We start from the raw sequence: 23,980 nt of genomic DNA on the forward strand, positions 1-23,980 counted from the left end.
TTTCTTCATGTTTTTAAATCCTTTTTGAATTTTAAGTAAGCTGCAGATGGAAGAAGGTTCTTCCGAAAACGCTTCTTACATGTAGAAGAAAGCTCTGCTATTTTTCGCGGTGAGTATTAGTCTTTTTGCTTGTTTCTTACTTTTTAACATATAAGTTATTAAAGTTCAACATGTATATATATACACACGTAATGTAGGATTTCGTTGAACACCGGTTTCATTGTATTTACTAAAATATTTTTTGATCAACACATTATTTTTTTACAAACCAAAAATCATTAAAATAAGAAGTTAGACAAATCAGAACTCAAACATTTTGCTTCATTTCAACGGAAAAATCAACATACTTATCCGTGCAAGTCATTTTTTTTTTTTTTTTTTTTAAATGACTCTCACTTTCAGAAGTAAAATGATCTATACAATGAGTGCATATCTTTAGGAATGTTTAGAGCTAACAAATGACTGTTGAAAAAGAAAAAAGATGGTCATAATACTAACTTTTCCGCTTTTTTCCTTTCTTTTTTCTTCCTCTTCCGTAACCTCTTTTCTGCTTCCGCATCTTCACACAAATAAAACAGCTCAATTGAGTTCTCCAGGCCATGGCAGGCGATCACCTGACTAGTTGAATCACACAATAATGAAACTACTCTGCCTTTCCCACCACGAAGAATAGCTCCAGCTTTCTTGCATACAATTGGATACTACAACAGAACAGAGAAAAAGAATGTACATTTATTCGTAGAATAACAGCCAGGTACTAAGTTCAATAAGAAATACTACTTCTAATACATTTAGTTTTCAAGTCACGAATGGGTCGTGGTCGGAGTGCAGAATCACAAACTAAGAAGGGGCTACACATATTTTCGTACGAGTATGAAATAGTCTCCTTGTTCATCTAATCTAACTTTTCAGATTTCCAACCATGCCATTTGATATATATATATATATATATATATATATATATATATATATATATATATAGTAGCAAATTCCCCAAGTGTTTTGTGGGCAATATTTTGGCTTCCTCCTCCTACGCTTTTTATATAGAATTCGTCCAAATTCTAAGTCTAGCACGAAATTCGAACATTTCGTATAAGCATTTCAGTGAACATACCGTCCACTTTTTTCCTCCCTCCTAAGTGTCAAAAAACGCCGAGTTTAATTAAATGAAAAGTAAAAAACCAAATTTCATGTCTCTACCCGAAAGGAATTAAGACCTCCCCCTCCCCGCTTTATGGTCTCTTATGTCACAAATCCTACGTACTGTTCAAATTTAAAGTTTCTAACTTACGCAGTTCGGTCTAAGTGTTGATCTATCAGTCTGATAGGACATCATCTTTTATAGAGTTAAGACTTACAGAATGATTGAGTCGGCCATCTGTCGACAAATATCAGAACCAAACCGGTAAGAGATGGTAAAAATGGCTTTTTAGTAAGGAAACAGCATCCCAAAAATAGGATTCACCTCCGGCTCTGTCCCTCTATCACTTGTGAAATCCCTGGCTTCAAGTCTGTCGAATTTTTGCAATGTGAAACGAAATTCACTTCCTTACCAGATTTTACCTTTTGATTTTAATCTTGAATTAGCTTCCCAATTGAAGAAAACGGGTACTTTTCCAAATATTGAAGGCTTTTCTCTTGTTTCTTACAGTCGAACAACAATATAGATCAAAGATTTGATTTTATCTGGTGCAGTGATGCCAAATGTAGCCGTCAAAATATAGAGGAGTCTGCACAAAGCCCGGGTGGGTGGGTTGAACATGTGACACCGTTCGCCACAGGCTTCGGGTGGCTCAATTGTAAGGCGTTCACCTTTGGTTCATGGAGCTCCAGATTCGATCAGCATGGCAATTGGATTTTGTAAAGGAGAAGCACCGCATGTATGGGTTTCTCGGAGTTTTCCCGTTTCTTCCCACTGTCTTCATTCTATCTTTTCATTCATTAAAATATCATCACTGTCTCAACCTCGGAGCATAATCGTGGAACATAATTGTTAATTCTGTAATCAACTCATATTATATGTTTGTAAAACAAATTTGTACTAAGAATCATCTCGGAAAAATAAAGGTACATGCTTACATGAATTAATTTATTGATATTTGTTTATGAAATTAATAATAATGTTATCCCGTTGTCTGTCTAAATTCCCTTTCTAGGTGTTGAGTTTAGGTTAGCAAAATTTTTGTCTCGTAAAATTTATTTCACAAATTCTATTAGTAAATATGTGTTGGACTAAAAAGGAACGACTAATAAAACTAAAATAAGCGACACTTTTGGGCCACCATTCGTCAACGACATAATTGATCATAATAATTTCACTCTCAATCCACTTACATTAAAATGAAATGAAATCTTTCAGTTTTACGTCCCACGGATATGCCGGTTAGGCTAAAGGAGACGGTCCACTTACATTAGTCATTTCTTACCGGTCAAAGCATGACTCAAAGCAAGCATTTCTGTTCGAGCAGGCTCTTACAGAATCAGGTTGGCAAAGTTGGGTGGGACGGTTGGTAAGGTATGAATGGTGAAGAATTCCCAACTGAAGTACTTCACAGCCCATCGACTCCGCTGCTGAAGTTCTTGCTTATTTGGCAACACTACTTCGACAACATTTAAGTTGATCTGTTTGTTCCCTACATCGTTGGTTGTATTTATTGAGAATGACCAAAACGAAACAAAACAAAACAAACACACAACAAACAAACAAAAAAAAAAAAAAAAAAAAAAAAGGATGTTACAGAGCAGTTAGCTGGAAACAACTCTTCTACACCAAACCACTAACAGCGTGCCAAGTTCATTTTGAGCAGCTCAATTCGTCTCGAGCTAGTTTGATGAGGAAAGAACGCCCGTTAATGTTTATATCTGGGACAGTATTTGGCCACCATTCTCAACAATATATGACCGATCACATTCCACAACATGATTACTATCAAACTGCACAATTCAGTCATTCTACCAGTCTTGTAGAAATCATTATTTAGCGACAGAAATTGATGCATGTTAACAAAGGTGCCGATTCTGTGGGCAGAGTCGTCCCTCCCCCAAACGGGCTCGAACCCTATATTTGTTTAAAATTATCATTGATTTCTTAAGATGATATCCCACAACAAAATACATACACTTGGACGCCCTTGGAATTATATATACAGAGATTGGCACCACTGCATGTTAATAATAGTAATTAAACTTATTATTTATTGCGTCTAGCTGCCAGAACAGTTTGGGAAAGTTATAGTAATCACTTGCAGAAATTAGCTTAGGAAGAAACGCAAAGTAGATGCATAAGCTCTTGCTCATTTAGACCAATTAGATTTACCTGTAACCAGGGGCGGATCTAGGACCGACTTCTGGGGGGGGAGGTGGGTTGTCATACTGCTACTTTTAAGGGCTCTAAACTTTGGGATGGGTTTTATTTATATATATAAAATAAGGAAGTTTCCTCTTCTGGGGGGGAGGGCGATTGCCCCCCCCCCCTGGATCCGCCCCTGCCTGTAACTCGATGATATTTAATTGATAGATTCAGATTATCAAGTATTCATGTTCTACTGACTATGTCATATTTCAATAATATAGTTATTTTGTTTATATTAAAAATAAGCTTTCAAAGACAGCTTAGTTTTAATAACTACGGCAAGCTGATTGTGATTTTCTTTTTCTTTCTTTCTTTTTTTGTTTCTTTACGTGCATTGGTTCGCTTCGTAAACATGCCGTACTTACCGAAACAAATAGTAAAATAATTTGGAACTTAATTAGTATTTCGTCTATACCAAATACAGGGTGTGGCACGTAAAACCTTCATAAGACATCAGAAGATGAACATAATTCTTAACCCGTTAGGGACTTAATTTTTTTCTGTCTCAGAAAAAAAATGCCATTTTGGGGTAACCGAAGAATGAAATTAAACAGAAGTACTCAAATTTGTAACGCCAATCGTTTATTATGGGCGAAACCGGGTATGAAAGTTAGATAGACATGGAAGAATAAAAACACTAAAGTAGTGGGACCTATAGCTTGAAATATAGAACGCTACGTACTGTCACTATATGGTCACACGCTGGTACATAATAGGTAAAACACGTCTGCGACTTTCCTCACTCGCTGGAACCTGCTGATTCAGTTTCCTGGTTGACTTATGAGGATTTCTTGCCATCATGTCCTGCATCTGTCTCTTTAATTCAGGTGTGCAGACAGATGGTAGTCTGTCCCTTGGAGCATTTTGAAAAGATCCTGTTCGCCGCCATTTTGCAATCAAATCCTGTATGGTGCTGGCACAGACAGTTGTGGAAATTTCTCGTGAAACAAATTCTTTGTTTTCAGAAAAGATCCAGTACGAATGAACGCTTCAACAATGGCAAAACGCTCAGTTATCGAATACGGCTTTATCACACACTCACCCGACTTCACACAACGAGGCCTACTTCTCGACCGGTTTGGACAAGCTTCACTGGCTGCGACTGCAGTTGCTTTACACGTGCACCTGCATGTCACGTCTCTCGACCCAGGCTCGACACGCCGTCTCTTGATAGGAAACTGAAAAGAATTTGTCGCCAAAATTGCAACATACCATGATATTACGAAGGGTCGGTTTTACGTGCCACTCCCTATATAAGTAAACCTTCAGAAATATATTCTTAAGAAGCATATAGTAGGATTTTAGAGAAGTTTAGCTCTCCATCCTTGCGCCTTAACATTATGCTAATTATGTACTCCCTTTTCTACTATACAATTGATAATTAACTCTTTAGTCCTATTTTAAACTTTATAAACTAGATAGATTTGGTATTTAATTAGTATATGCAACAGAAAGAGCGATGCAGATGTAGTTTGTAATTCCAGTCACATATTAGTGTCTACCACAAATAAATCCTTAATTATATGGTGCGCAAGGAAAACTTAGTAAGTTTCAAATTACTGAATACGTATTCCTTAAATTTTGACTAATTAAATATTGAATTATTTTTCATGCATTTGTAGCTTTATTTTAACTTTTAATGCTGAATGGACCACTCGAAGAAAGCATATGCTTCTAATTTCAACACCGTAAAATCGTAATATGCATGTAACTGCTGTGAACTGTCTATTAGCAATCATTTATTAAGTAGCACGCGGTGGTGTGACAGCTTTCACAGAGATAATACAAGTAAAGCTTGTGAATTTTTATAAAGTAAAGCACGAATTTTCGAACCTTAACGTAAAGTTAATTTTCCTAACAAACTTCTGTTTTTCCGTAAAACAATGAAGACCACTACCTTAACATATTACCGGGAGGCGCGGTGGCTCAGTGGCAGAGCGTTCACCTCCGTTGCTTGGGATCCCTGGTTCGATCCCAGCTCGCGCCGTGTGGACTTTGTGGTGGACAGACACCGTGCTCGTGGCTTTTCTCGTGGTTCTCCCGTTTCCTCCCACTTCCTTCATTCCACCATTTCATTCATTTCTCATCATCACCGTCTCATTTAGCCTAACTGGCATAACCGTGGGACGTAAAACAAGATTTCATTTCATTTTTAACATGTTTTTGCATGATTTTCAAACTTATCCAAAATACGGTTTTACATTTCAAGATTAATGTTACGACGGCTGTTACAAAACCTGCAATGAAACGTGTATATATAATTTCATACAACCAATACAACCAACAGATAGTACATACATTAGGTTATTTTTCAACATAGTCACCATATCGATTAAGGCACTTATGGCATCGTGGGATAAGTTTGAAGATTCTTTCCTGGTAAAAGTTCTGTCCTTGCGTGCTCAGTCACGTTGTTACGAAGTGTTTCACCTTCTCGTCTGAAGCGAAGTGATGACCTCCTAGGTGCTCCTTCAAGTGCGGGAATAAGTGAAAGTCGCTTGGAGCGAGATCTGGGCTGTAGGGAGAATGGTCGATAATATCCCGGAGAAACTGCTTCAACAGTGTGGTGGTCTTCTGGGCTGCATGCGGGCACGCGTTGTCGTGAAGGAAGATGACGCCCTCGTTGAGAATCCTGGGCGAGACCTCTCCAACTGCTGGTGAATTTCAGTCGCAGTTACATGTTTCGCCCAATGAAATCCAAAAACTGAGCAAACTTCTTCGCGAGACCAGTTTTCCGAACGAGTCGCCATTTGTGTTTACCTACAACTAGCACCGTAAATGGCGGGTCGCTGAAATTCTGCACAGTTGCCAACTCCATGTATTAAAATTACTGTACACTCCCCACTCCAGAAATATCGGACTTGTAACCTTAGTTTCTGATCCTCCCTCGTATATATAGTATTAGTTTACCTAGGGGACCTATCCTGCTTTTAGGCTTCGCTTCGTCAGCATACAATAAGATACCAGTGTTTAATGTACTTACTGCAAATTCTGCGTCATTTTCTTCCCCGAATCCTGATGGGTCGATGTCAATCGGTGTCTTCTCAGAACGCTGGGCATTGGTATTCTCATCATCTCTCTCCGATATATGCCACACTCGTAGCTCATTATCACCACAGCCTGTGACTAAATATTTATCGTTCTTCACTAGTGCCAAACCCCACACCTACACAAAGAAAAGGGAAGAAATTAGGAGATACAATTACCTATAATTCTCACACTAAATTTTCAGTGATCGAGGATGCTTCCTTCGACCGAGTGTTTTACCTAGGACTGAATAGGTTTTACGTTAACAATAAAAAAGAACACTTCGGCAATAAATACTTAAGTCAGAATATTGTAACGTTCCATCCCCGCACACACAGTAATCACATGCTTTTACTACGAACACACCTCCAGGAATAAATGAAGGATTCGGAGAATCCAACGAAGAAGGCCAATGGCCCCTACATGGACTCCCTTTCAAGAAGTCGCCTAAAAAAGACGCCAACGACAAGTGGAAATCATCAACTGACAGCTGATCACTCACCTACCAAAACCTTTCACCTCAGGTCGCCGTGAGCCACGGAGAATTCCTTTAAAACCATATCCTGAGGTTACTATGGGCAAAGGACATATCTTATAATCACCTTTCTCCTGGGGCAGCTATAAGCAAAAAAGATCTTTTAGTTACCCATTCCGGAAGCTGCCTTTCACATTACCTGTCTAAGGCTATTACGAACTAAAGACAATTGAACCTTTATTCCGAAGCCACTTGTGTGTGCCGAGGACTTAACTAAACTCTGAAAACATTTAGAGACTTACAACAACTCTGTAAATCTGTTGTAACACTACTTTTTATAATAAAAGGTGATGATTTTAAATGCCGTTTCGTTATTTCGGATTCTACCAACATAATATTACAGTATTAATTCTCAATTAAGTGTGTTGATAACTTTTCAGCCATTCTTCCCTAAGTTCACTAAATCAAAATGTATTGCTGCCAGAATTAACCATTACCACGAAAATTAGACTAAAAATATGCTAACGAACGTTTTAATTTCGTGGAAATAAAAACTGTAATTTGTGGTAATAATAAATAGTTATTAACAAATGCATATTCTTCTATTGATTCTTTCTTTATATACCTACCTATAATGTCATTCCATGTTATTTTAAGATTGCCTTTATCTGTTTCCCAGAGGTATACTTCGCACGTATGTATCGTTTGACGTATGGTTTAGATAACACTTTCAAATTTTGATTTAGATGTATGCATGAGTTCTACATCCTTGATTATACGTATAATTTTTACCAAATGTTTTGAAAGATCGGATGTGACAGTCTCTTTTTATCAACTATTGAATGTTCTTTTTAAGAAGTTTGTTTACCAAAACTCCTTTATTATTTACCCTGTCTGTCTGTCTAGAAGACAAAATAATCTAACTACTACATGAACCAGGTCCATTCAATAACTAACCGGAAAAATTGTATAAAAAATGCAAAACTTCGACAAAGTTTGTGCTTCTTTGTTATATTTTGGTGGTGTTCTAGAACTATTATCAAATGGGCGTGGTACGCCTGCCTCGTAAACGAGCTGCTGGGAATCAGTGAAACAAGATGGTGGCATCCTTGCAGGTTTGCATCAACATGGAACAGCGGAGTGTCGTTAGAGTTTTGGAACCCACCTCGCACACACTTTCTCGAACATCAGTACGTCATGAACAATATGGTGGGCTGATCCGACACTAATATTCATCTTTGCTACAATATCACTCACGGTAATACGCCTGTTTTCCTGTATCAACTTATCAATTTTCCCAATGTTGTTTTCCGTGCTTGCACAAACAGAGCATCCTGGGCGTGGCAGATCTTCAACACTTCTTACACCACATTTAAACTTCCCTGCCCATTTGTACACTTGTGTTCGACTCAAACAACTTTCACCATATTGCACTGCCATCTGACGGTGAATTTCGACTGGTTTCCACCTTTCAGCTAGCAGAAATCAAATGACACTTTGCTGCTTCACTGCTCCGATGGTGCAAAGCTGCAAGGGTGCCGCCATCTTGTTTCACCGACTCCCAACATCCCGTTCGCGAGGCAGGCGTGCCAGTCCCTTCTGATAATAATTTTTGGATATCATCAAAAAGTATCAAAAAAGCACAAACTTTGTCGAAGTTTTGTATTTTTTTTTTTATACAACTTTTCCGCTTAGTTATTGAATGAACTTTGTACATCAATTGAACATCAATTTTTGGCAGGATGAAGAGAATCAAAATTTAGGAAACGAGTTCGTTGATGGAGGTTATATTAAAAACCGGAAATGGTTGATATTAGCCATTTACCACTATAGACAAAAAACAGTAATAGATAGCGAGATTCGGTTTCCTGCAATCAGTTAAGCATCTCAGGAATATATTTTATCTCACTCTAACCTTTACTGTTGAAACTAAAGGTGGTGCTAGAAATCTAATCTGTTACCACTTCCGGTTTCAGTATCACGATATGTAAACCACACTCCTCTCATATAGTGCACACGTAAAACCGTTGTTTGTTTAACTCTAATTCTTATGTTCATTTTCGCCATCCTGATATACGTATCTTCATGTTTACATGTAATCTGAGTATCATATGTATCTATTCCGTATTAACATTTCTTTAATAAATAGGGCTTCCAAATTCCTAGACTAAACAAACAGGAGGAAAATTTACAGTATATTCATAGTTATTCGCTTGTTTCTTGGTGAAATATCAAAAAAATAAAAAAAATAAATAAATAATTGACATTTGGTATATATGGACTATTTAAGAATATAGAAAGGATAAAATAAATTATTTAAACAATAGAAAATAAATAAATAAATAAAATTTAAAAAATAATAGGTCAATAGTTCAACAATAATTAAAAATGAGTAACAGACTCAAATATAATCCTATTGATTTTAAGCATCAATGACTAATAAAAGCATGGTTCTCTTTTAAATACCGTACAAATGATATTAACTTATGTTTAGCAGAGGAACCGAGATATCCTACCCTGTCCTTACAAAACTTGCAAATTGATTACTGACTAAACACTATATTCTCTCTTCTTCTTTTTTGTTCACCAATTCTTCTAGGTTGGTGGGCAACATGGAAATTTTAATTTTTTTCTTTCTCGTGTGAGAGCTGTTTTATACTTTAATAGGGTCTTTTCTTCATAACTGCATCTAGATATTCTATCCTTGGTCTTCCTCTTCCTGCTTTTCCTTCTGTCTTTCCCTCAGTACGGTGATCTAATCGGAGTGCCGAATAAGATGGCCAAGCATGCTGTTTCTTCTTTTTCCTATTATCTTCATGATCTGTCATCCTTCATTAGCTTCCCGTAGTATTTCTTCATTCCTTTTCCCTTCGGTCCATGATATGCGCAGCATTCTGCGCCAACACATTTCAAATGCTTCCAGCCTTTCTCAATGTCCACATCTCTGATCCACAAAGCGCCACGCTCCATACCAGAATCTTAATAAATCGTTTTCAAATGTCCAACGACACATTTCTTGATGTCAGCAGTCCTCTTTTCCTATTGAGTGCTTGTTTAGCCTGTGCTATTCTGGAACTTGCGTCTTTATCACTTCTTCCATCCGAGAATATTAGACTTAATAAATAGGGGAACGTCTTAATGTCGTCGATATTTTCTCTTGACATCCGGATTCTTAAGTCTTCCAACATCAATTTTTTCTCCGTTTACGACTTCCCTTTTTTCGTGATAACTTAAAGTCTGTTGTATCTTTGCAATCGCGAAGTTGTGGTCCGAGTAGCAATCTCCTTCTCTATACGAAATAATATTTATGATGTTAGTAAATTTTCACTGACCCAGAAATATGTTATCAATTTAGTTTCTTGTCCACCGTCCGAAAAGTCTATCTGGATATCTTTTGTTTTCGAAATACGTAACAATGACACAACTAACTACCAACTAACTCTATGTCCTATGGAACCCGAAGGTTCAATGCCGCGTTGACAATAGTTCTCCATTGACTTCTATCCCTAGCCAACTGGATCCAGTTTGTACTTTGTATTCCTATTTCTGCGAGATTCACCTTAATATTGCCCTCCCATGTGCGGCTAGGTCTTCCTAATGGTCGTTTTCCTACCTATTTTGAAAGCGTTCCTACTTTCTTCCATTCTGGCTACATGACCTGCCCACCTGAGTCTCCTAAATTTGATGACTTTAACAATGTCTGGTACACGATATAAGTTATATAGTTCTTCGTTACAAAGTTCCCGCCACTCACCATTTCCGTTTCTCTTGGGTCCGAATATTCGTCTTAGGATCTTGTTCTCAAACACTTTCAGTCTGCGTTCTTCCCTCAGAGTAAGCAACTACGTTTCGCAACCATACAGCACCAACAGGCATGATTATCGTTTCATATATTTTAACCTTCTAATTTCTCGACAAGATTTCCAACAAAAGATTTTGAATTGAATAATAAAATACGATTCCCTCCTTTCAATAGACATTTAATTTCTTCGTGAATATTGATCCTAGATATTTGGAAGTATCCACTTTATCGAAAGTATTGTTTCATAGTTTAATGCATAACAATATGATATAATTATTATATATTTGGATAATCATTATTTTAGAAGCCTTCTCGTCGGGTTTTTTTTTTTTTTTTTTTTTATTTATTTATTTATTAAAAAGCACTTGTCGGTAGCAATATTTTCCTCTTCATATCTTCCCGCTCAAACAGCCTTTAACTCCTTTATGCTGTATTTCCATATGAAATCGAAAATGTGCTGCAACGTTTCGCAAAAGCTGTTCCTCACTTCATCCATGGGCGCTTACACACTCAGGATCACAACGTAGTACAGTGCAGCCAACTTGTAACGAATTTCAAGGAACCAACACAATGAGTTCTTTATATCCGAACATTGTTATAAACAAACTCATGTATTTTTCCGAATTATGGAAAAAACAAAGGATTAGACAACAAGCAGATACGTTTAAAAAGAATATATAGCAGTATAGCATTATATTTGAAGATAATTTTGAATTAAAACAGCGCGGAGTTTTAGACTTTCCCACCTCAAATAATTTTTGCAAGTCAGACCCGTCACTGTTGCAGCAGAACATCGTGGTAATGCGGACTTTACTGTTCTGTCCGCCGTTACATTTGTTTCGACTAACAGAGAAAATATTTTGCGGCAAAACCTAGTAAAAAAAAGCCCCGTTTCTTCCACATTATAAATGTCACACGATGCGAATTTGATAAAGCATCCTGGTGCCTTTTCTTCCAGTCCTCTACAGTGGCATCACTCACTGAAGCATTCTCACCACGAACACTCTTCAATCCGACGTTGTGTTTATCTTTGAACAGCTGTAGGCAACCATTCCCAGGCTCAAAACAATCGTGACCCGGAAGGATAGCAAATATCGTTGCTTTCTCTTTGAGCATCGGCCCACTGACTGGAATAATTTTCGCCCTTACATCGCAAAACTATTTTTTTTTTTTTTTAAAAAAAGAGCATATTCAACGTCACTATACACAGTACCAGGCATTTTATTTCTATTCACAGCCAAACAGTTTTCATTTAACTTCTTCTTTATTTATTTATTTATTTATTTTTAAATCGCTGACAGCGTGTTCCTAGGAATTTTTTTTTTTTTTTTTTTTTTTTTTTTTTTTTTTTTTTTTTTTTTTTTTTTTTTTAGCAATCTCATTTTTCTTCAATTTTCCCTCTTCAACTTCGTCTTCAATTTTCACTTTTGTCTGAAGAGATATGGCTTTCCATTTGTTTGCCACCTTTCAATCTAGCGATGCACAAACACGAGTTTAAAACAATCAACTTACGGCGTGTTCCTACCTTACAGCTACCGAAAAACGCAGCTCGATTTCTGCTATCATCCGAGTGGGAGGAGCGGAGTGAGTCATGCTTGTCTTGCACAGCGACAACTGCTATGAAAACCAATTTTGTGGTACGTGAGTTATCCACGATCAGAAGAAAATAAAACATGATTCCGTTCTGAAAACTTCCCTATAAACGGTCTTTATGGAAATATTGTTTGTAATATACAGTCATTTCTTCCATGTTTTAAATAGGCGGTGTGACGTGGATTTCATTTATGTTCGCAATATCCAATAATTCGCCATTTCTGAGTTCGTTATAAGTGGGCTGCACTGTATATAGTCCCCTCAAGATGATCTAATATTCATTTTACGTCCCACGTTAACGTCCTGTAGACTAAAGGATACGGATGAGTAATTATGGTTATGAAATGATTATGAAATAATGGTGGAATGATGTCGACCACAGACTCGGATAATCTGGAATCGAACTAGAGACCCTTTGCAGGTCAGCACTCTACCACTAAACCATTGCGCCCCCTCCCTCAGGATAACGTAATGTATATACATTCACTCGATCCTCGGAACTGCCAAAGATAATGTCTCTGTAAACATAAATATAAAAATAAATTTCTCTGTTGAAAACAAAATAATTGATAGACTTACTTCAGTTCTATGTCCAACAAGTGTTTTAAAACAGTGCCACGTGTCCAAATCCCAAAATTTAACAAACGTGTCTTTAGAACTGGAAACCAAAATGTTGTGGTTCTGCAGAAATGCCACTTGAGTTACTATACCCTTGTGGCCACTCAGACGATGAAGCCCTGCTTCTGCAACTACATCCCAGATGATGATATCAGTGTCCTGAAAATAAAAGTAATATCCATAAATTTATGCATTGAAGTATTTATTTTAACGCACTAATTTGTACTAAAGAATATATATTGTTGCTTGTGTGTAGTTGTATTTTGCTGCTCTATTTCACAAGCCTGGCTGTTTGCTTTATCCAGTAGACCTATTTCTCTTGATTACTTCTAGAACTACTACATATTCATGCTATTCCTCTATTAAAGTCTAATAGGAAATCTCAATATGAATGAATGATAGCAGCCATAATTTATCTATCTTTCATATATATCGGGTGTTCTAAAAATGGCGTCCACGGACCACAGAGCACTATTCTACAGGCCAAAATAAAGCGAAAGCGTTATATGATGGTATGGCCTCCTTCAGCCGCCATGAGGAATCAAAATTTCACACTGTGACAACGTCGCAAATTAACTTGGAGCCATTAGCATTACTCTACGAATACAACAAGCAGTTGAATTGATTGCTACACTAATAAGTGTTGCTATTCTCAATCAATATTGACTTTTGCTGCCATCTGAAAAGAATTGATATGACTAATTGATAGATTGGTAGATCTAACCTATGGTTGTTTTTTTGCGACGTTGCCACATAGTGCAATTTGTCTCTCCAGACGAGGACTCGAAAGGTATGTATATATATAGCTTTATTTGGTTTGTAGAATAATGCTCTGTGGTCGCCATTTTTAGAACACCCTATATATATATATATATATATATATATATATATATATATATATATGGCCTTGATGAACTACCTGTTACACTTCCTTCTACTGAAATTGTAGTGCGTTACTCATTGATCTGCCCTCATATTTTCATTACGCCTACGCATTTAAAACTGTTCACACTTATAAGTAATGTAAAATTCTTATCTTTATACCTTAGAGCCCGACGCCAAACGGTGTCCCTCAGAATCATATACCAGACAAGTGACTGCAGATTTATGGCCAGCAAAAGAGGTAATATTCTCTGTAGTTTCTAAGTCAAATATTTTCACCATTCCATCAGCATAGCCCGCGGCCAATTGCTTTCCAGATGGGCTGGCTGCAAGTACTGTTACCTCCCATTTGTCTCCTTCGAGGACTAAAGCCTGCAAAGGAAAATAATACATGTTAACCCTTTGCGTTCAAAGGAATGAATTTATGAAGAGAAAGAAAACCTTTTATGAAATATGTTTATTATGATACCAAAAGAAAGAATATCAATAAAATTTTGGAGCAATAATTATAGTGTTGCCAAATGACGTGGTTTCGCTCTGAAACCACTGGGCAATAACTGCTATTAAATTTTTACTATACTAAAGTAAACACATTGCTAAATATTTGATAATACTAATAGAACAGCAGTAATATCACAATAATGTATAAATATATTGGGGCAACATTTACAGGGTTGCCAAATGTTGTGGTTCATCTTGCAACCAACAGGGCATATCTAGCATTGTACTTTCTTATGGTGGTACTGATAAAAGCAGTTTTTATGGTGTTTTTTATTTTTTTTCTTTTTGATCAGAGTCTTATATTGCAGGTATTGCACGTTGTTCGCGTTCGATGAGGCTCCTGGGCAGATCTACAGAATGCACATTGCGAGATGTTAATTTTACTGGCATACAAAGCTTTTGCAAATCTGGTTTCAAGTGGAACATAGGTTTATGTTTACAGGGGACGTTGCTTTCGCTCTCCTTTCCGGGAGTTTGATAATGTTGGTGTTCCAATCATCCCAGAAATACAAGTTGGAACTCCTTCAAAGGGAATAGCTTCTCACACTGTTCTTTATGAATCAGAAATGCATCACAACAGTGACATCAAGGAGATGCCACAAAATTTTTCCCTCCCTCCGTCAGAAGTGACATGAAATTTCCTTACATTATATACTGTTTCCGTCAGTGAGGAATATTACTTTCTGTACGAAATGCAAATAAATATTCCCAAGAAACGTATGAATTCTAATAAAAATGATAAAACCTACGGAAAACAATGTGTGGTATAACATGTTATTATTCGCTAGTGGTTTCAATCTGAAACCAGATATATTTTCAAAAGAATGTAACATATTTAGAATGGATAATTCAACAAAAACATTACAGTATCAATAATAAAGAATAACATATTCATATATTACCTTTCCTAATGAAAAATTTGTCTCGAGAGTGGTACGAAAAGGTGAATTTCTTCGACGACGCAATAAAGCTGCTACAAACAACCAACTCTGAAAATCAGTTTGCTATACAGTTTCAGTGCGAATCAAAATCCTGGAAATAATTTGAACTTCTGTCCCTAGAAGCTCGCAAAATTCATATTAAAAGGGGATCTCCTTCTAAAGCCAGCGGGCTTCATGGAGAAATAAGTTAACAATGCGGTTTTACACTGAAACCACTGGGCTGAAAAGGGTTAAGTACAAAGAAATTCAGTGTGAATATTAAAAACAGAATGAAACTGCTGGAAATAACTTAAAAGCAAACGAAAAATCAACATTTATTTATCTTGTTCCTACAAATGCTGTCACAGCATAAATGAGAGGACAGAAAAACGTGAGCTTCTGGTTGTGCAAGACTGGTCGTTGTGAATCTTGAAAATACTAAAGTTTGATAGTTCCTCAAGGTCTTTCTATTGTTAAGAACGAAAAGAAAATAAACTTTCAGTTTTACGTCCCATGATTATGCCGGATAGGTAAAGAAGACGGTGATGATAAGAAATGAATGCAATAGTGGAATGAATGAATTGGGAGGAAACAGGAGAATCCCGAGAAAACTCACACACATGGTGTTTGTCCACCACAAAGTCCATTTGTTGATGCGAGCTGGGAACGAACCAGGAATTCGGCACACCAGAGGTGAACGCTCTACCACTGTGCCACGGTGGCCCCTCGTTGGAACTAGAGTGCGTCCACTATTCCTGCCCTATTGAATGGTCGATTCTGCAAGCACAACAGCTAGGTTATGGTACAAGCCACGTGGTCTGAATGGAAGAGTACCGAAGACAAAGAGAGTATGCTTGTTCTGGTAGTGGACTGGGTAGGATAGTGATTAACGTAAGGGCACGGTATGTCGAATATCCTAGCTTCGAGCACCGGTCCAGTCATGTCTTTTTTCACTCTTTGTGTATTACTGAATTCGAACCTACAGAGAATGAAAAAATACACTATAATGAAAAAATATGATCTACTCTATTTAGGTCTCTTGGAACAAGAAACGAGAAACAATCATATACAATGTATGTAATGATCTCTAGTAAGGCGAGGTTATGACAAATGGAATCTTTAAAACAATTCAAAAACCATGAAATGTAGTGAAATCTTTCAGTTTAACTTTCCACGTCTATGCCCTTTACTCCAAGGGAGAGGGATGATTAAGCCAAGTGCATGATGATGGGAGGAAACGGGAGTACCCCGAGAGAACACACGGACACGATGCTGTCCACCACAAAATTACTTGGCCGTGAATAGAATCAGGAACCCCATGCACTGGAGAAAAGGGCTCTACCACTGAGCCATCGTGCCATCTTTAAAACAGATTCATATAGGACTTGGAAAAAATTCTAATTTATACTACTACTAAAGATATGCCATATTGACTTGATCCCTAGTCTTCCGTAGCAAGCGCTGCTATCGGCTGAAGGAAATCCACTCGCTTTCTCTCGCTTAGCAACAGCTGAACCCTTATTGGCTCAACGCGTGGGTGTGTGAGGGTGTGAGCTTTAGTTCGCATTTTTGCCACGGCTCAAGACATTTTGGCAGCACAATAGCTGAAATGTTCGTTTTTCACACGGGAAAGACAGGTATATGGAAAGTATATTAGCTTCACCCCCCCCCCCTTTCCCAGGATACGCATAGACGATTGATTAATTTGGACTTAAGCGGCATCAAAAGTGTCACTACTTATCTAAAAACTATTCAAAAAGCTTTGGATTCCTCAATAATATCGGTTACTTTTAATTACTTTTACATGTCGCTATTTCTCACCCCTAACCCTTACTTCTAATACCGATGGGGGATATATTTGGACTTAAGCGGCATCACGATTGTTACTATTCATCTCAGGACCCCGAAAACTCTGAATTAGACACTAATATCAGTCGTTTTCGATTAGTTTTAAGTCACCCCCCTCACTTTTCCTCCGTCACCTTGTCGAAAATGTACTATAAATCTAAGTTAGCCAAGGCCAGCTCATGTATGAAAAAATCATGAATAGCTGTACAATGTTCTATGAACAGTTAGCCGTCAAAACATTCCTCTCCTTCTCGAAAATGTGCTAAAAAATTAAGTTAGCATAGAATATAGTCGTGTACTAAAAATGGAAATCGGTGCAGCATTTATGAGATGTTAGTGAGCAAATATCGTTACATCAAATTTTATTTGTATAAGATACAGTTATTATTAACAATAATAGCTGACATGGGTGACAAGGACTTAAGTACATACCTGACAAAATATAAAAGCTTACATTACGGTAGCAAACTTTTTCTTTCTAAAGTGCACAAATTATCCTCTTATTATTAATTCTAACTTGTCCTTGAGCGAAGTTTCAATTCCCATTTATCGGATTAGATTAAATCATTGGTTGATTTGGAGCTTAACTTTATTATTATTATTATAGCACCGAGACTATATGAGACAACTTTATATAAGATCCATACATAAGCCAGCATCGGGAATCGAAGCTGGATCTCCCGCAAACAAAGACGCGTATGCGAATCAAATAGCCAAGAAAGAACTATGTTCCCAACATTGTCGCTCCGAAAAATAATAATAATAAAAAAAAAAAGCTATCGTTCAATTTAAAAGAGCTTATCCTAGTTCAGAAGTGTTTAAGCGGACTCCGAATCACATCGCTACTGGACTCTACTGCAAGCGGTTGAAGTCGAAATCATCAAGCACCAACACGTCGCAAACAAGAAGCTTTTCCCACATTATACTATTTCGTCTCCAAACAAAAATGCTTTAATATCAGTTTTACCTACGATTCACTATATACTTTATTTTCCATTTTAGTTGGTAATGCTTTGATTTTGAAATAAATAAGTTTATCTCTCCCGCATTTATGTTTGTAAAAAATACAAAGTTTATTTTTTTTTTTTGTACCAACTTTTTTTTTTTTTTTAAATCAAAAGATCCAATATATTTCAATCAAAAATCTTCTTGTACGCCTTATATCTGGAGGGCTACATATAGTGTTGCCAAACGCAAGCTATCACTTAACTCAGTAAGTGCTTATTTCGTAGAAAATACGAAAACTCGATTTAGAGACCGTTCAAAAATGTTGTGGCCTCTGATCCAAAAAGTAATTATTGGCCAGGACCACAATCTTTTGATCCATTTTTTTTTGGGGGGGGGGGGGGAATTCCTAACATTCTTGTTTCCTTTGAATTCTGAGGTAACACTTAGACAACTTAAATTAACTGAACAAAACTAACGAAATGTTCTCCTGGATTCAATTAATTGGTTCAGAATTTCCGCCTTGAAATATCAACGAATGACAAAAATTGTTGTTAACTACTAAAACTAAATCTCTTGACACTACGGCCCATAAAAAAATATGGAAAGTAGGTGCTTTCAACACCACTACTTCTAGCTTAGAATGGAGTCTGCTCCTTAATTTAACTGACTTTCCGGTTACCTCAGGAAACTAGATCAACACCAAAAAATAATTGCGGCAGAGTTACACAATTTTCTATAGGCACACACACACACATTTATAACATACGTATACTTGCCTTCTCTCCAAGGCGTAAATCCCAAACAACTATATTTTCACAAGCTCCTACTGCAACAAAACGTCCTGATTCTCGTTTAAGAGTAACAAATGTTGCACTGCAAGATGCACTGGCGATGAGATTAAATGATCCAGCAGCAACGTACCGAAGATACTGCTTTGTAAGACCCATCTTCTAGTATTTCACCTAAAAATAATAACAGAAGCGTAAGAGATCGATAACAAAGATCATAATTGATACACCTTCTCATTTTCTATGTATTCTATACCATGGGTATTTCAGTTTTCAGTTGCTATTAAAGAAGCCCAATAAAAAAGTTGCACATAACCCCTCATAAACATTAACGTCTTACCCTCATCCCTATACTTCTTTAACATTTTAGTCATTCAGATCCCAGTGTCTCCTGTTCAAGACTCGTCAATTATGTGCACATTAAGAAATCCTTATTTTCAATTTAATAGAAGCTGATGTTTTGTTAATATTTGGGCGATACCCCAAAATCGTTTTCTACCTAGAGCTTGGCGTGGCAAAAATGGCCACAACAAGAGAAGTTCTCACTAATGTCGCGGCCACAAACATGTTAACTTTAACTGTCAAAGAATTTTGAGTTTTAGTGTATTCTAATGGTTATGTACTCAGCAATTTATTATATCATTAATTATTATTTAACTTTTCTTTTGCACAGAACTGAAATGAATCAGTAGAACCGTCTTTAACAGTTGTGTCTTTATGTTTACAAGAATAAGGTTACTAGTTTGAATCCATTATAAATGCAGGAAGACGCATACCTGCTGATAATTCTGAGCAACATTTTTTTAGCAGATAATTAGTTCTTAACATGAGTTACTTCCTATATGCCATATAGTTGAAACATTCCAAATATCCCATTGAAACACTCCTGAACACAATATACAAGCATGATCGAACTGCAACTTGTAGTAACAAGCTAGCATAAGTTGGTGCGCTTTTGGCATTAACAAAAGCTTTTGCGCATACCTACTGTCGCTTCACGAACGTACTCACGCGCGGTCCACCAGCTTCGCCCTGCCTGAACTCCGAAGAGAAAATAAATGTTGCTTGTAGTATCTCCTTGCAGAGGTTTGTGTATGTTTCCTGCGTGAATAATCATTTCTTATGCCCCATCAGTTTGCATGCATATTATAAATCTGTAGGCAATTATTTGGAAATGCATCAAGGAATAAGTGTGCGGTATGTCTTCGGAAAAGAAGAAAAAAATAATAAACTTTAACATCCGACGGTTATACCCCCTAGATACAGGAAAGAAGTGATCGATAAAAGTGAATTATTGTAAAATTAATTTGTCCTTCCACCGGGAATTGAACCTGGGACCACACACACCAAAAGCTAACCACTAAACCAGTTGGAAAACAGATGATGCCTTAGAGAATTGTGTAAAGGAAGAAAATTAAGGAAAAATATTTTCTTAAAGACCACGTATAGTAAACCTGCACGATCCATCCTAGCCTTGCCCTGCCCACAATAAAAATTGACTGTTTTTACAGACCGTTATGATTCCAGGTAAATCGTCTCATAACTTGCAACTCTTAATATGCAACCTGACGTAAGTTAGGATACGGGTTTACAATAGTCTGTTAATTATTATTTAAAAAGAAAAAAAATCACCCTGGTGTATTTCCAAACAACTGCGTACAGAGTAATAATATGCGTGCAAAGTAACGTATCGTGCTATCCTATTATACTAAATTATTTAATCATAAACTTTACCCGCAGTGACTTAGAGACTGCTTCTTATAATAAGAATTACATTCAAGGGTATAGATTCCCTTCAAAAGTACTTCCCCTTACGAGTATAGGCCTAAATACTTGTCCCCACGTATCTAACCGAGTCCGGGGAGCAGCCCAGAAGAGGCACGCGAGGGAGGGGGATACGTCCATAGGGAATAGGCGTATCAGCTACTAAGGTTATACATATAAACACGCAAACAAACTTGTACTAGATCGCCATTAAAAACAAAAGTGCTAGCTAACGAAATCAGGGCAGAAGAGCCCGCATGCGAGCGCGTCCGTAAAGAACAGATGCGTCAGCGATTAGAGGTGTACGCGTATAAGTATAAGAAGATGTACTAAATGTCGTTTCCAAAACCGGAAACTCTTTAGGAAACGTCAACGAGTTAATGTTGAGTTTAACGTCCCTTTCACCAACGAGGGTTTGAGATTAGACCTATTGATTAACATGGAATCCGAACCACATGAGATCCCGCTGGGTTTTTGGAAGAGTTTAAGAGGTTAACTCTACTAAAATTACAGGATTCACTCGAGCAGAATTCCGCCAAATAGAAAATTTATACGTAAAATGCGATGTAAAACATTTTTCATGAAGGAATGAGAGTGTGAATATACTTAATTTCCGGAATTTTGAATGGTAATGAAAGTATTGTATGTGTAAGTATTCGTGAAGCGGAAGGCGGCAGAATACAAGAAGGCAAATTGGGTAGAAATAGACGGCGGGAATCTTCGGTTCGTACGTTAGTAATAGATATTTGCGATGGATGTAATACAGGTAGAATCAACCTGAAAACTCTAACCTTACCTGAAAATGCAAATAATCTGTCAAAATTCGGTATACAGTAAAACTGTTTTCAAGGTAAGAAAGGTTACCAGTATTTTAGAAGTTCTAACCTAACCTGGAAATGTAAGATATGTCAAAATTGGGTAGAATCGTTTGCTCGAGAATGCCAAATGACGATTTTGACGTAACCACTACTACCCTTACCACACACCAAGTGCGTGTAATGTCGACCACCCATGTAATGTCGACCACCCAGAAAGGCTTAACACCAGAAAATATTTAACATGCAAAGACTGTGAAGATATAATTTTGATTTGGTAAAATATCTGCCTAAAGAATTCGGGTAATAGTATACATGAGAACCCCCTAATCTGCGTTGGGTTATAAAACTAACCCTTGCACTACAGTGATATCCTGATTTAAGTAATTATCTTCTACGTCCTGTCGACTTTACGGACATTATAAATTAACTGCACCATTAATCTCTCTGCAAATGATAGTTATGATAGAACTTCACTTACCTCATAATAATTATTATAATTATTAGCAGTTTCGCAAAACCATGCCGTAGTACACACCGTGAATGACAATATACAAGGAAACAAATGAATCCCGCAAGCGCGAATGCACGCAGTTTCTTCTTCTTCTTTTTCTTCTTCTGAGGTTCTTCTTCTGCTATTACTACTTGACTTAGCAAAGATCGCTCTCAAGGCAATTGAGGCGGTATATGAAAAAAGGGCATATATTGCTATAGGCCCTTTTTCCGGAGATCATTTTATCGAATTCTCCAGTCTTTCAAGAATATGTGGTGAAATTTTCATCAAGATATATAAAAAATTGAGGTTGGTACTCCTGTTTTTGTGGATAAACAAAACGGAATATTTGCAGGATTTTACAATCAACAGGAGAAATCATGCCAGGACTCATTTTTAGCTAACTGTATGGAACGAAGCAAAACGTCGTCTGGAAAGAGGACTGTGAATCCCAAAAAAGAACGTTTGCACACTTGGTCGTATTCGTTGTGTGTTAACGGAAGAAAAATGCCGGTATGTCAGCAGTTCATACTAAAATTGTTACTAGTGTCCGTGAAGCGGCTGCGTGTTATTTAAAGTAAACTACTGGCAAATGCAGACTTCAGGGAAGTAAGGGTGTCTCACGCGAATAGGCCTCACAAACTGCAAAACGATGTGTTGGAGCTAATGGCAGAACATTTAAATACTATACCCAGTGACTGCAGTCATTATTGCTAGCATAAGGCTAATCTAAAATACTTTGAGAATCCTAATCTATCGATAAAGAAACTTTATGAGCTTTTCCGCGAGTATTACAAAGAGAAATCTGGCACTAATCTGCGTATGAACTACAAAACATATTTCCGCTACTTTTCCACTGAATTTTCGTATAAATTTGTTAGATCCAAAACCGACAGTTGTGATTACTGTGCTGCATGTGAACTGACGTTGAAAGACAATCCCGGTGCTGAATGTGCATTATCATATGCATTTCATAAACGCAAGGCAGCAAGACGAAAAGAAATAAGGAATCATTATGTGCAGAAGGCAAAACAGGATATGTCTTATTTAGTGATGAAATTTGATTATGTTCAAAATTTTCCTGTTCCACGCCTAAACGTAAACACACAGTTTTACAAACGACTACTGTGGCTCTATTGTTTCAATGTGCATGTTTTCAATGATGATACATCGTACTGTTATTGTTTCATGGAAACTGATGGTAAGAAGAATGTTAATTCAGTGGCTTCTTTTTTGTATGACTGTTTAGTGAAGAAACTTCAAGAATACTCCAATGTCAAGACGATTGTATTGTTTTGTGATGCAGCTGGAGGTCAAAATCGGAACCTCAGCATTCTCAAATTCTTAGCGTGGTTTGCCAAGACCAATGATCTTGAAATAATACAAGTATTTCCAGTACGTGGACACTCATTTTCACAATGCGATCGCAATTTTGGACTTATTAGGAAGCACATCAGCAAAAAGGAAGTCATAAGAACAGCGAAACCAAATCTTACTGCGATGGTCTGCTGCATACCCAACCCCAGTCCGTTTCAAGTTCTAATGGATAGAGATCTATTGAAAGAATGAGAGAACGGATTAAGCCATTTGTTCCTATGCAAACCTGTCTCCAATCGCCACATATTTACGATTATGAAATATGTCATGATAAAGGTGAACCAATCTGGCTCTCTGCTTTGTTCCGAAAATTACCTCCCTGTCTATAAGCCATTCATTTTTTGGAATCAGAGGGCACCGCGAGACCGTATACATCGTGACATTGAAAGCATGCCGTATACAGAGCTCAACCGCCTAAAAATCAAAGATGTAAGAGCTCTATACAGATTTCTGAAGGACGAAGACAAAGAGTGGCTGGAAAAATTATTTGATCGTTAGACTTCACCTTCTGGAAGCATTTGCAATTTGTTGCCATGTTTATTGTATGCGAATTTGGTAATAAACATTGTATAATGTAAGTAATTTGGTTATTACATTTGTATCTATGGAAAAAGGGCATATGAGGTATTTTTTTAGATTACATCATTCTGAAATATTTTTTCAACACAGCAGGTATAAATGTTTATAATTCCATACATTAAATTTCAAAGTTTATTTTTATCATAGGTACCCAGTGAAATAAGCACCATGCATTTATGTATTCAACAATGAAAACTT

At 37.1% G+C, this 23,980-nt stretch overlaps 1 protein-coding gene across 1 annotated transcript in view; it reads right to left on the reverse strand.

The window, feature by feature from the left end:
* LOC145665027 (WD repeat-containing protein 3) overlaps positions 1 to 21,964 on the reverse strand; it is a 63,346-nt gene extending 41,382 nt beyond the window's left edge. Inside the window, exons 1-6 of the mRNA XM_081732244.1 lie at positions 21,815 to 21,964; positions 18,743 to 18,928; positions 13,912 to 14,121; positions 12,829 to 13,026; positions 6,336 to 6,518; positions 499 to 701 (exon numbers count right to left, since the gene is read on the reverse strand). Coding sequence (XP_081588370.1) covers positions 499 to 701; positions 6,336 to 6,518; positions 12,829 to 13,026; positions 13,912 to 14,121; positions 18,743 to 18,913 — 965 coding nt within the window. The 5' untranslated portion in view covers positions 18,914 to 18,928; positions 21,815 to 21,964. The remainder of the gene's footprint in view (positions 1 to 498; positions 702 to 6,335; positions 6,519 to 12,828; positions 13,027 to 13,911; positions 14,122 to 18,742; positions 18,929 to 21,814) is intronic.
* Positions 21,965 to 23,980: the final 2,016 nt, after the last annotated feature.

Source organism: Thermobia domestica, chromosome 1 (genome assembly GCF_964235325.1).
Source record: "Thermobia domestica chromosome 1, izTheDome1.hap1.1, whole genome shotgun sequence".
NCBI classification, from domain to species: Eukaryota; Metazoa; Arthropoda; class Insecta; order Zygentoma; family Lepismatidae; genus Thermobia; species Thermobia domestica.